The sequence below is a fragment of the Megascapheus bottae genome, chromosome 1 (assembly GCF_031878675.1).
Source record: "Megascapheus bottae isolate mThoBot1 chromosome 1, mThoBot2.hap1, whole genome shotgun sequence".
NCBI classification, from domain to species: domain Eukaryota; kingdom Metazoa; phylum Chordata; class Mammalia; order Rodentia; family Geomyidae; genus Megascapheus; species Megascapheus bottae.
Window position 1 is genome coordinate 54,687,755 of NC_143509.1, and position 13,337 is coordinate 54,701,091.

A 13,337-nucleotide genomic window follows, 5' to 3' on the forward strand; every position below is an offset into this window, starting at 1 on the left:
AGCTCACCTTCATGCTGGACATAGTTGTGGACTAACATTGGTTAAGATGGAATTGATCCTGTTTCAGAGAAACACTGAATTGTTAGTACATTTGGATTCTGGGTGCAAATTCCCCTGATGATTGGACTGTTCATTCTCTGAACCTTCTTGATTTTTTTTTTATTTTTTGCCAGTTGTGGGCTTGAACTCAGGGCCTGGGCACTGTTGTTGAGCTTTCCTCAAGGCTAATGCTCTACCACTTGAGCCACAATGCCACTTCTAGCTTTTTTCTGTATATGTAGTACTGAGAAGTCAAGCCTGGGGCTTCATGCATGCTAGGCAAAGCACTCTGCCACTAGGCCACACTCTCGGCCCTGAACCTTCTTTATTTATCTGGCTTCCCAAGAAGACTATTTCCCACTTTCTTCACTGAGAGAGGAGAATAATGAGAGTTGAGAGGGAGGTGGCCTCCCACAGACAGACCTCCACCCTGCTGCTCAGCCTCTTGTATCTCCAAGCCAGAATCCAGCTCTGGTCAGTTCTGCCTTAGTGTTTATGCTAGTCTCTGACAACCCAGCTTCATTCTGCACTTCATAATAAAGTTTGTTTTTCAGCATTTTCTATGTAGTCAGAATTAAAGTGTTATAAGAGGTATATCTTTGAATGTGATTGAAATATCATACTGAATTCTGTACTCAAGGCTGCATTTCTGATTCACTGACTTTGTTTTTCTGTTTTCCTTTCCTGCTCACACTCTGGACAGGACAATCTTTGTTCCCCTTCCGACATCCTTCAGCTAAACCTCAGCGTTAAAAGAACTGTTGAGACACTTCTTTCTCTGGGGGCACATACAGAAGAATCCAGTTTTGTTTCCCTGTCTGTTCAGCTTCTGGGTTTTGTGGCATTTTATTGTACTTTAATGTTAACTCTCTGTATGCTTTATTACTGGATCTTTCCCCTCTAGCTGGAAGATTGCATGCCAGTGATTTGCTACCTCATTCCTAAGCTTGGTAAGGGAGGTGCTTCTCATACTCATGTGAGATTCCCCTCCTCCAAAGGGCTAACCGTAGTAGAGAAACCCTTTCCTTGGGATCTGTCTACTGTCCAGAGGAATAGCCTATCCCATGATGCTGAGCAGAGTAGAAGACCAGACATTTCTGTCCGGGAAATGTACTATTCTCCTGCCCAGTGCTCTTGTTCCTCTTATCATAACTGCTACTGTATCTTTACTAACACCCTCCTGAAGCTGCTCTCAGAATATATATAAACAACTTCCAAATGACACAAGAAACCCCCATCTGGCCATTTTCCATGCCTCAGCACAGCCTAGGTATTGAACTTGTAAATTGTTCATAAGGAAAATAGTGGTGCTACTTCTTTGTCGCCTAGATCTCTACCTTGAAATCACCCTTAATTTCTGAGCCCAGTGGGTACATTTAAAACTGTACAATTAAGCAATTGACCAGAGGTTACCTTTTTACAATGTACTTTTTGTTTCCTAGAATTATAATTAAGATTTGCTCCTAGGATCCTACTTAGAATGTAAAATGTTATTTTTACGTCATTTCTTCTATGCTTGGATCCTCCTTGATGTGCCCTCAGCTGCAGTGAACAGCAGCAGGCAGCAGGCAGGGGGTGCGCGTTAGGCAGCAGCCTCTGTTCTCCCCACAGCACTGAACCACACCACCTTCTGTAGGAAGCTGCTGGTCCCCGTGCTCATTCTGCCATGTCATCCCATCACATTCGCCTCTCACGATGGTGTCTGTGAACATTCAGTAATCTTCCAAACTGCTGACAAAACTGGACTCCTGACCCAAGGCTGAAGGGAGAGTTTGAGGAGCACCAAGTCCTCTTGTTGAATCCAGCCTGAGCATCTCATTGCTCGTAAAGACTGTTTACCATGAATTCCAAAACCCTGGATACTGTGATTTTAAAAAAGGGGAAAAAAAAAAAGGAAGAAACCACTTCAGTTTTACAAAGTTGTGCCTTCCAGAGTTTGGAGATTTGCATTTGTTTTATTTATTTATTCATTCATTCATTCATTCATTCATTCATTCATTTATTATGACATCCTGGGGCTTAAATTAAGGGTCTGGGTGCTATCTGCTGAGCGGTTGTGCTAAAAACGAATGCTGTACCTTATGAGCCACAGTTCCAGCAGCTTTTTTGATGATTAATTGGAGATTTATCTCACATGCTTTCCTGCCTAGGTTAGCTTCAAACTGTGATCCTCAGATCCCCGCCTCCAGAGTAGTTAGGGTTACAGATGTAAGTTACTAGCATTTGGCTTGCGTTTGTTGTATTTTTTAATTTTATTATTATTTATTATTTTTTTTATTTTTTGACAATCATGGGCTTGAACTCAGGGACTAGGCATTATCCCTGAGCTTCTTTTTTTTCTTTTTTTTATACATATATTTTTTTATTGTAATTAATAAAAGGGTTACATGATATTTGCCATATAGAAGGTGCATTAATTCACATACATTGATACCCTTTCACATGTCTTGGTACCCTTTACCCTTCCCCCCACTGCCCCCTCATTCCTGAGCTTCTTTTTCTCAAGGCTAGCACTCTACCACTTGAGCTACAGCACCACCTCTGGCTTTGTTTATTTGTTTTATTTACGTAGTACTGAGGAATGGAACCCAGGACTTCATGCATGCTAGGCAAGCACTCTACCACTAGGCCAAACTCCTGGCCCCCCAGCAATCTTTTTTGTTTGTTTTGGTTGGGTTTTTGTTTTTTTGCCAGTCCTGGGCTTAAGCTCAGGGTCTGAGTACTGTCCTTGGACTTTCTCAAGGCTAGAGCTCTACCACTTGGGCCTCAGCACCACTTCTGACTTTTTTCTATGTATGTGGTACCGAGGAATCGAACTCCGGTCTTCGTGCATGCTAGGCAAGCACTCTACCACTAGGCCAAACTCCCGGCCCCCCAGCAATCTTTGTTAGTAGAACCAGAATTCTACTTTCAGCGAGCAATATCTTTTTCTTGTAGGATTTTTAATCTCAATAGAAAATTCAGCAAATCCAGGCATGGTGGTTCATGGGTAATCATTATAGCCTACCTGAGCAGGAATATAATGAGACTGTCTCTGCCTCCCCCCCCCCCAAAAAAAATGGCTGAGCTCACTGGGATCTGGGTTTGATTCACAGCCCCACCCCTCTACTCCCCACCCTACATGCTTGAGATTTGCCTTTTCCTCCTACAAGGATCGGGAGGGGGGGGGGAATTAGGTAAACAAGATGGATATATATCTAACTTCCTAAGAAAACATGTAAATACTTGTCATATACTAATAGTTAAGATGTCATTGAATGAACTCACATAATAGTTCTCTAGCATAATTTAATCCTTTGAATTTTAAAAGCTATGAAATACTTTATTCAAGTACAGTTTCTAATTTTTGTAATTTAGATTTTTAACTAATTCAGATAGGGCTTTCTATGAATTTTCCATATGTCTGTCAAGAGCTCTGGATCTACTCTCTCCTCCTGGGATCTGCTTGCTGAGAACCCTGAATTATGAAGCGGATTGTACATGCTTCCTTTTATGCAATCTTAATTGTGTCACAAAGCCAGCTTGTATTTTAAAGTGCTTTCTCCTAAAATGTCCTGTCTTATAGATTTGAAATCAGGTAACTTGGGGTTGTTTCTGTTTTCTACTTGTCTGTTTTTCAGAGCTATATTGGCTTTTATTTATCAGAGATAAAGGATGTCCATTTCACTCTAAAATATTGTTCTTCTGTTGTATGTATGTCACTTGTCAATTTTCCAGTCTTCAAAATGATCATATGTACTTGCAGTTGTGTTAATAAAGTGAAAGGAACTGTCAGATGCCATCTCTGTCTACCTTACATTAACAGAGGTCAGGTTCCAGTGACTGACTGCTTGGGTCTCAGTTGGGCCGGGGCAGAGGGACATGTTTCTTTTTTTCCTTTCAGTTGTGTGATGTTCACTGTTTTCTCTTTTGTTTGTTCTTGTTACATTGTCCCATTTCAGGAGCAATTATGTTTGCCTCTCCACATTTTAGAAGAGAAAGGCTTGAGCCAAGTGGCAGTGACGGTCCAGGCTCTCCTGGAGCTTGCCCCACCCAAGCAGCAGCAACACCAGCTCTCTGCTGTTTAAGGAATCCAGGACCTCCAGGCATTGGCTTGGCAAAAACAACAAGCAGACCACGCCATTGCTGCTGCCAGCCATCGGCTTAAAGAGCTCTGTGCACTCGTAGAAGGAACTGTTGTCACGATTCCTACTAGGAATGTTTTGCTTCATTTCTCCATTTTAGGGGAGGTTAAACCCATTTTCTGAATTTATTTTTATGAAGACACAGTTGGTTTTCTCAAGTGAAACTTGTCAGTGCTGAGAATCCAACCCTGATGCCTAATCAAGCTATGCTTTCTTGCAGTCAGCTAATCTCCAGAGTGAACATATTCACAGACCGATATTTAGCTCTCTTGCAGGTAAGACATCTAAGTTCCCTGCTTTCTAAACACTTATGCTTAGACTGTGTTGGAGCACTTGGGAAAATACCAACTTGTTAAGTAGGTCTGGAGCTGGGCCTGGAAATCTGTGTTTCCAGCAGGTACGCCAGATGCTGTTGATGTAGTAAAGATCATTGTTCTGGTCTGGGAATGTGGCTTAGTGGTAGAGTGCTTGCCTAGCATGCCTGAAGCCCTGGGTTTGATTCCTCAGTACCACATACACAGAAAAACAAACAAAACCACCACCAACAACAACAGTGAAAATTGTTGCAAGCCAAATACTTGTGTGGTTTTGTGGGGTACTGCTCTCTTGGCATTTTTCATCCACATTTAAAACCAAAAGCTACATTATACTTGCTTTGAGTCTTCTATCCAAGGCAAGACACAAGTAATACGGACAGCCTAGATTTTGCATAGTACAACAGAGAAACAGACTTTCATTTAAAGCCAGTGTTCTAGCCTGCCACCAGCCACCAGTACAGTATCTTTAGCAGAGGGGCATCCGTGCGTGTCATCCTGCTGCAGGAAGCACACACCAGTTCCCAGTGACAGGACGCAGAGCAGCTTCATAGGCATTCCCCTCTGAGCTGCCCTTGTCCCCCAGGCAGCCCTCAAGACACCCACACCCGCCAGCGCACTCCAGACACCACAGGTAGTAGCGGATCATGGAAACAAGCAAAGGGACTGAAGGAAAAGCCAAGTTTCTCATCCTTACGTAGTTGCCAGTATTGCCACTGAGTGAAAGCATGTCCTCCGTGTTAAGAGCCTCCTCCTGTCTTCATTCAGCCCGCTCACCTGCCTGCCGCAGCTCCTGCAGTAGGCCTAGTGGTCCCAGAGCCAAGTGCTCACACAGCTGTCGGGAGCCCTTATTCAAGTTCAAGCCACATCGGCTTTTCTTCCTCTGACCCTTTTTTGGGGTCAGTAATTCCTTTTGGTTTTCACTCTTTGTAAACCAAATAAATAGAGTGGGTAAAGACACTCATTCTATAGGTTTTTCAGAAGTTGTTAACTTATGGGTTTCCTTTACCAGTACACACCTTTGAGCACACTGCATTGTTGGCCCTTTTTATCATGCCAGCACAGCCTCTACACGTAACTTTGGGTAGAAATAATTTTGAGGGCCAGGAGTTTGGCCTGGTGGTAGAATGCTTGCCTAACATGCTGAAGACCTAGGGTCAATTCCGCAGTACCACATACATAGAAAAAGTCAGAAGTAGGGCCGGGAGTTTGGCCTAGTGGTAGAGTGCTTGCCTAGCATGCACAAAGACCCGGGTTCAATTCCTTGGTACCACATACATAGAAAAAAGCTGGAAGTGGTGCTGAGGCTCAAGGGGTAGAGCTCTGGCCTTGAGAAAGCCCAAGGACAGTGCCCAGGCCCTCAATTCAAGCCCCAGGATTGCCCCCCCCCAAACAAAATGTAACAAGATATGAGCTCAAAGCCCAGTCCTCTGTGGCCTCAGAGAGTGTTGAACCAGACCCTGGGTACTTATACTTCCAAACACACCTGCCAGGGTGGAACTAAAATAGAACTTAATTATGTATATTTTTCAACTCTAGGTATTTTTCCTTCTAGTCATAACAGTCTCTGAAGATTTGAACATATTTATGAGGAAATAAATCCAGAACACATTACATAATGGAACACTTATAATTTTTCCACAGAAGTGGAAATGGTGACGTCTTTCAAAATTTGCACATAGTATTAAGCCCCATTGTATTTTTTCAAAACAAGTTCAAATCTGAATTCTTATGAAAAAGAAAGAATTGTGTACAGGTGTGGCTGTTTGTGAAGGGAAAATGCCATTCATGTTGATTTTTCTGTCCACATATGGTTTTGGGGGGCCGGGAGTTTGGTCTAGTGGTAGAGTGCTTGCCTAGCATGCACAAAGACTCGGGTTCAATTCTTGGTACTACATACATAGAAAAGAAACCAGAAGTGGTGCTGAGGCTCAAGTGGTAGAGCTCTAGCCTAGAGAAAGCCCAGACAGTGCTCAGGCCCTGAGCCCCAGGCAAGGACTGGCCAAAGAAAAAAAAAGGTTTATTGGAGAATTTATTCAATGTCTAATGTAATCCTTTAAACTGGAAAGAGCAGTTCAATATTAATTAGCCTTGCTAGCCTGCATGTAAAGTGAAGATGTGTGGTCACAGCCGTCTGTGAACTGCTACTGTGCAGTTCCCAGTGCTAGAGGCCTGAACGTCACACAGGCTGAGGGCCCACCCAGCCCTGCCACCCACGGAGATCACGAGCACTGCCCAGCCTGTGAAGCCCACCTGCTTTGTACCCCACACAGTGTGCTCTCTGATAAGCACGTCTGCACTCAGCCCAGGAGGCCCAGCTTGGTAACAGTGCACTTTCCTTAATAGCTCTGAAATACACCCTTCCAGCTAACCTAGGAGTCTGTAATCCTCTCACTTTCTACTGTCAGCAGTGACTAATGTGTGCCTGCGCTGCTGAGTCTGATGAATTTTTACAAAGTGCTGTGATGGTTACAGAAATGAAGGAACATAAACATAGTTAGAGGCCTTTTTTGTATGCACATTGCAATGAGATGGTTTACAGCAGATTCCGTTTTATTTCTTAAAATGTTATAAACATGTAATTAGTAAAAAGATTTTGTAAAACACTGTCCTATATTTGTATGTCTGTAAATATATTAAGTTCTAAGTATAAATATGTCAATATTATGTATGTTATTTTTAACTTGCCTGTATGCCACCTTACACGTTGAAGCTAAAATAAAAGTTAATACTTCAATAACATGGACTAATCATTTGAAATTATTTTTACCTAAACCATGGTTTCCCAGAAAAGGCATCTAATTCCTTGAAGGAGCATTAGTTGAAACTTATGTTATAGGACTGGCTTAGTGGGTGACTGCTTGCCTAACACACCTAAAGCCCTGGGTTCAATTCCTCAGTACCACATAAACAGAAAAGGCCAGAAGTAGCCCTGTGGCTCAAGTGGTAAAGGGCTAGCCTTGAGCCAGAAAGGCTCAAGGACAGTGCCTAGGCTCTGAGTTCAAGCCCCAGGACTGGCAAAAAAGAAAAGAAACTCACATTAACAGGATCACATCAACAGAATCACTGTAGTCTCAGACATTACCAGCTGTGCTGTGGACAAAGCTTTTGCAGCCCACAGCATTCAGTTTTGATTAATCAAGGCAAGAATGAGCCAGTGGGTTTGTTTTTGAAGAGAAGAGGGAGGCAAACAGCTTTACTGTGTCTCACGTGGTTAGGTCTTTTCACACCTCAAGCCTACTACCCTAGAGAGTAAAACTATAACTGTAGCCCCTCTGTACATCTTTAGAACAATAAAAAGATTGTGTAATGAAATACCTTTTGCCACTGAGCTAATCCTCAGCCCAAGATCCTTGAAAGGTTGTGCATCCTAAGATTTCAGGTCAGATGTCACTTCATATGTCTTCATCTCCCTACAGGGGGGAAAAAAAATGAGCCAGGCACTTGTAATCCTAGCTACTCGCCAGGCTGAGACCTGAGGATTGCAGGTTGAAGCCAGCCCAGACAGAAAAGTCCCCTGAGACTTATCTCCAGTTAACTACTCAAAAACTGGAAGTGGTGCTGTGGCTCAAAGTAGTAGAGTGTCCCCTGAGCAGAAATGCTCAGGCATAGCAGCTAGGCCCTAGTTCAAGCCACATGGCCATCAAAAAAAAAAAAGTGAGATAGTTGCATCACTAGTCAAAAACATCTCTAAAGCAGTGCCCTCCCAAGAGCCAGCCTCCTGGTCTCCACAAGTGTGCTTCATGGTCTCAGATTCTACTTTTGGCAATGTGTAGCCCTACTATTGCCAGAACACTTGCCAAGACAGCTTGTAATAAAATGCCAGGGATAAGTGACTTATGCCTGTAATTCTAGCTACTTGAGCGGCTGAAGATTGCGGTTCAAAACCAGCCTGAGTAGACAAAGCCAAGAGATTGTATCTCCAATTCATTAACAAAGTGCTGGACTATAGGTGGAATTACTCAAGTGGTACAGTTCCAGCTGTGAACAAGAAAACCAAATGAGCGCCATGAGCCTGGCCTAGAGGAAGTGTGCACGCCTAACGTGCACAAAGCCCTGAGTTCCATTCCCTGGAACTACATACACAGAAAAAGCTGTAAGTGGCGCTGTGACTCAACTCTGCCTTCAGTAAAAAGTGTCCAAGGACAGTGTCCCGGCCCTGAGTTCAAGCCCCAGTACTGACAAGGAAAGCCAGGTGCCAGTGGCTCACTTCAGCAATCCTAGCTCCTAGCTACTCAGGAGGCTGAGATCTGAGGATCAAGGTTCAAAGCCAGCCCAGGGAATGAGAAACTATGAGACTCTTATCTCCAATTAACCACTAGAAAATTGGGAAGTGGCGCTGTGGCTCAGTGTGATAGAGTGGTAGCGTTGAGCTGAAGAGCTCAGGGACAGCACCCAGACCCAGAGTTCAAGCTCCACAACCAACAACAACAACAACAAAAAACAAACAGAGGAAAAAAGATGTATATTCCATGCAACTTCTCTCCAATTAAAACACAATAAAATAACAAATAGAAAAGATGCAAGAAAGAATATTTATTAAAACTTTACCATGTGTGTATACTAGTTAGCTTTACAAATAGCACTTCAAAATTCCTACTGAATATTTCACTTTTGCTCTGTCAAATGCATTATAGAAATTACTGAAATTTTAATACATTGCTATAACTAAACCTAGGAACTGTGTTTTTTCCTGGTGAGGTAAAACAAGAGGAAACTTCAGAAGACTTTAAAAAACACTTCCAAGCAAAATGAAAATATGAAGGCTTTCGTAATTCAAAGTTGGCAAACTGATATAACAGGCAAGGTGAATTCCCCAGCTTCCTCTGGGAATGTCCCATTCACCGAGCTGTGGCTGCGTTACCTATGGTACTTTTTATCTTCCTCCAAATCTTCTTTCCCATCCAAATGGCCAAAGGGAAGGACAAAAGAGAACTTGGTCATTTCTTCTTGCCTTTCCACTTGTCCTTGTCCTTGCCTTTACCTTTACCTTTACCTTTTATATCCTTGCCATCATCAGCATCTTTCTTAGGCATTTTGAAACTTCCAATTTCCCTCCGGACCACGGTGCCTCGCCACCAGGCCTGGAGCTGGAAGAGAGAGGCAAGCACAGGGAGTTAGAGTGCGCCTTCCTTCAAAAGAGGGAACATTGGAGTCAGACAGCAATCCACCCTGGAGGTTAGACTGCGCCATGGCTCCCTGGGCCTGGCTCCCTGGGCCTGGCTCCCCGGGCTCAGCTCCAGCTCCCTGGGCCTGGCTCCCTGGGCCTGGCTCCCCGGGCTCAGCTCCAGGGCCCCACTCCAGGGCCCAGGCAGCCTAGCAGCATCCCCCAGCAATAAATATGCCCATGGGGGCCACCCAACCATGGCACCCAAGACTTTCATCAATTCCTAACAATTTTCTTGTTATTAAGATTGCCTTTTTTCTATAAGCAGTGGTCTTCCTTTACTACCCCTCCCACAACCCTTTTTGGAAAAGACGCCCAGGTTAAAAGCAAAGGCCTCCAGAGGTAAGTAGAAGTCCATCGACACCCCCTCCACCCCCCCCCTGCCCAACACCATTTTCTCGAAAGTGCACTGTGGCCTAAAACAGTGTGGTCAAGGGACGCCTTGACCTCTTTTAGGGTTCTTGTCGATATTGGGGTATGTCTGAGCAGACGTGTAGGTTTGAGTCCCACCGGCAAGACATGTCTAAGGGTATCTACCCAGCCCAATTTTCTTGTTAGGGTTCTTGTTGATATTGGGATACGTCTGAGCAGATGTGTGGGTTCGAGTCCCACCAGCAAGACATATCTAAGGGTATCTACCCAACCCAATTTTCTTGTTTTTTTTCCCTTTTTGCTTGAGGATGGCCTCCGCCGCCCAGCTACCAGGAAATAGTTTAAGGCCAGGCATGCCATCAGAAGTTTGGGGGTTACTTCTCTGCTTCTCTGTCTTGTCCATGTTACGTTTTCCCCTTGTCCGGTTTTGTCCATGTTACCTGTTTTACCTTGTCTTTGAAATTGGTACCAGTTCTAAATATGGATCCTTATATTTGAATATTTTGAGAACTTCAGAAAATGTACGGCCGATATTAATTTTGCGCTCTTTAAGATGTTTGAGTGTGAATGTGTGAATGTGTGTGAGTGAACATGTTTGAGATTATACTTGTGTACAAGTATACAAGTTTATACTTGAAACTAACATACAAAAAATGGGTAGTTGGTTGAATCTGGGTCTAAAAAGGCGTCAGGGAACTTGGAATTTATTTCACTGAGTTTAAATTTGGAGATGTGAATTTATCAGTTTCAAAAACCTTGCCTATCTGTTTTCTAGAAAGGACAGAGCTTCATCCTGCCTCTCCCTTGCAGACTGACACTGGAAATCTGATGGTAAAGTGGGTGATGTGATTAGTATTTTTTGAAATGTATTAAATTGGGAAAAAGGGTTTTAATAAGAGTAAAAAGGTAAATTAGGGGTAACAAAATGATTGTTTAATTGCTATTTCAATTTGCCCTTGTAAGTTTGGAACAGTTTCCAGTGGGCCCACAGAAAAGAACAGCAGGTCCTTATTCAGATGTAACTTTGGCTCTTATCAAGTTCCAGATAAGATCATGCTTGGAGACTATTTCTGTGTTGACCACCCTGTTGCTTCTAATTGGAGTAAAGTGGCCTTTTGTAGGGCTCATTGATCTGAAAACTGCAGTTCTGAGCCAGCCTGGGCAAAGCAAAGTCCCTGTGAGATTGTAGTGTCTAATCTGGCAGCAGAATGCTATTAAGGCAGAGTTGCTTTGGAGCTCAAAGTGGCAGAGTACTAGCCTTGAGCTGGAGGGCTGAGGAACAGTGCCCAGGCCCTGAGTTCAAGTCTAGCAACCAACAAAGTGAAATGCCAATAGGACATTTATCCCTGTGTGGAGAGACACTACTGGGACAATGAAGCATCCAGATGCAGAAAGCCTCTGCGTGAATGGCAGAGATGGTGTCAGATCCTAGAGTCACTTGTGCTTGGCCATTCAAAATTAATCGGAGCCAGGAGGTCATAGAATAGTTTGTAAGCATGCCTTGAGGAACTAAAAAAGCGCCCTCATTCTGAGGCAGTAACCATCTTGCTGTTTATATAAACTATGAGTGACCCAAAAACGCACATAAATTAAAGAAACAGAATTGTGATGCCAGTAAGTCCCAGGAACTGACCTGTCTGTGTTAAAATTAACCAAAACTGGGGTAAATTCAAGGGATGGCATTTGTTTTCTAAACCATAAAACTACTCTCTGACAGTTGAATGGGCCATTAGCCCAGGGAGTTTCCTAATCCCTTCCTTATCTCACCTGACCCCCCCCCCCACCCATGGCTGTAAATCTGTGATTTTTGCCTTTAAAAAGACCATGTAGACATTGATTGTTGGGTGCTTGGAGTTCCCTGCCTGGCTTGTAACCCACAATAAACCTTGCTTTTGCATTTCAAAAAAAAAATGGGCCAGGAGTTGGGCCTAGTGGTAGAGTGCTTGCCTAGCATGTACAAAACCCAGGTTCGATTCCTTGGTACCACATACTTAGAAAAAGCCGGAAGTGGTGCTGAGGCTCAAGTGGTAGCGCTCTATCTAGCCTTGAGAAAAATCCAAGGACAGTGCTCAGGCCCTGAGCTTAAGCCCAGGACTGGCAAAAAAAAAAAAAAGGAACATTGTTGGGCACAATAAATGAAAATGAAAAGAGAGCTGATTGGACAAACTATTCTCTCATTTCCATGTACTAGTCCCCTTTATTTGTGTGTGTGTGCACATACCCACTGCTGTGTTGAGACTCTTATCTCAAGTGGGCCTGTGGATCAAGGGGTAGGGCAGGAGCCTTGAGCTGAAGAGCTCAGGGCCCAGGCCCATAGTTCAAGCCCCATGACCCCCTCCAAAAAAAAAAAAGAAAGAAAGAAAATAGAACCTTGATAGCTCTTTGCTATTGTCTGCTGGAGAAAAACTTAGAGCTGGGCTTCAGCCCTGAAAGTATTTTCAACTTCCTTTTGGGGCCAGGAATGTGGCTCAGTGGTAGAGCTCTAGCCTACTATGTGTGAGGGCAAGCTTCCATCCCCAGTACCAACAAACAAAGAAAAAAACTCATAAATCAAGATCCTTTTTTCCAGTTCACTCTGAAATGCAACCCAAACTATATAGTCTGCCTCAAGATACTCTTTCAGAGAGAAAGGTGACTTTTGAGACAGACATCAGATAGGATTTTTGCTTAAAATATTTCCCAAGATCTGTAAATTGTTAGCTTTGTCATACATAATATATATAAATTTGTATACAAAGTTAAATATTTCTTTCTAACTTGCTGTCCACCTTTCTTTTTTTGGGGGGGGAGGGGAGACTTGAACTGGAGACCTGGGTTCTGTCCCTGAGGTCTTTTGCTCAAGGGTAGTTCTCTACCACTTGAGCCACAGTGTTACTTCGGGATTTCTGGTGGTTAACTGGAGATAAAGAGTCTCATGGACTTTCCTTCCCAGGCTGGCTTTGAACCACGATCCTCAGATCATAGCCTCCTGAATGTTAGGATTTCACGCCTGAGCTACCAGTGCTCAGCCCCTCCCACCTTTTTAGGAAGCAGCCTATATCAGAAGGCAGCAAATAAAAGGTAGGGGCAGCCAGGTGCTGTGGCTCATGTTGTAATCCTAGCTGCTCAGGAGGTTGAGATCTGAGGATCAAGGTTCAAAGCCAGCCTGGGCACAAAAGGACCTGAGACTCTTATCTCCAATTAACCTCTAGAAAATCGGAAGTGGGGCTTGACTCAAGAGTAGGGTAGTAGCCTTGAGCTAAAGAGCTCAGGGGTAGGGACCAGGCTCAGAGTTCAAGCCCCATAACTGACAAAAACAAAACAAAACAAAAAAGGCTAGGG

At 43.6% G+C, this 13,337-nt stretch overlaps 2 protein-coding genes across 12 annotated transcripts in view; one reads left to right on the top strand and one right to left on the bottom strand.

Moving 5' to 3' along the window:
• The window catches only part of Lrch3 (leucine rich repeats and calponin homology domain containing 3), a 109,342-nt gene extending 102,157 nt beyond the window's left edge, over positions 1-7,185 (top strand). For 5 of the 8 annotated variants that reach the window (XM_090344703.1, XM_090344710.1, XM_090344735.1 and 2 more), the window contains one exon: positions 743-4,068. In XM_090344703.1, coding sequence (XP_090200829.1) covers positions 743-943 — 201 coding nt within the window. In that variant the 3' untranslated portion in view covers positions 944-4,068. Of the gene's footprint in view, positions 1-742 lie in introns of all 8 variants that reach the window. The other 3 variants (XM_090344726.1, XM_090344744.1, XM_090344762.1) reach the window with 1 other exon arrangement.
• A 1,814-nt stretch (positions 7,186-8,999) lies between these two features.
• The window catches only part of Drc9 (dynein regulatory complex subunit 9), a 30,227-nt gene continuing 25,889 nt past the window's right edge, over positions 9,000-13,337 (bottom strand). For all 4 annotated transcript variants that reach the window (XM_090344801.1, XM_090344774.1, XM_090344792.1 and 1 more), the window contains one exon: positions 9,000-9,567. In XM_090344801.1, coding sequence (XP_090200927.1) covers positions 9,418-9,567 — 150 coding nt within the window. In that variant the 3' untranslated portion in view covers positions 9,000-9,417. The remainder of the gene's footprint in view (positions 9,568-13,337) is intronic.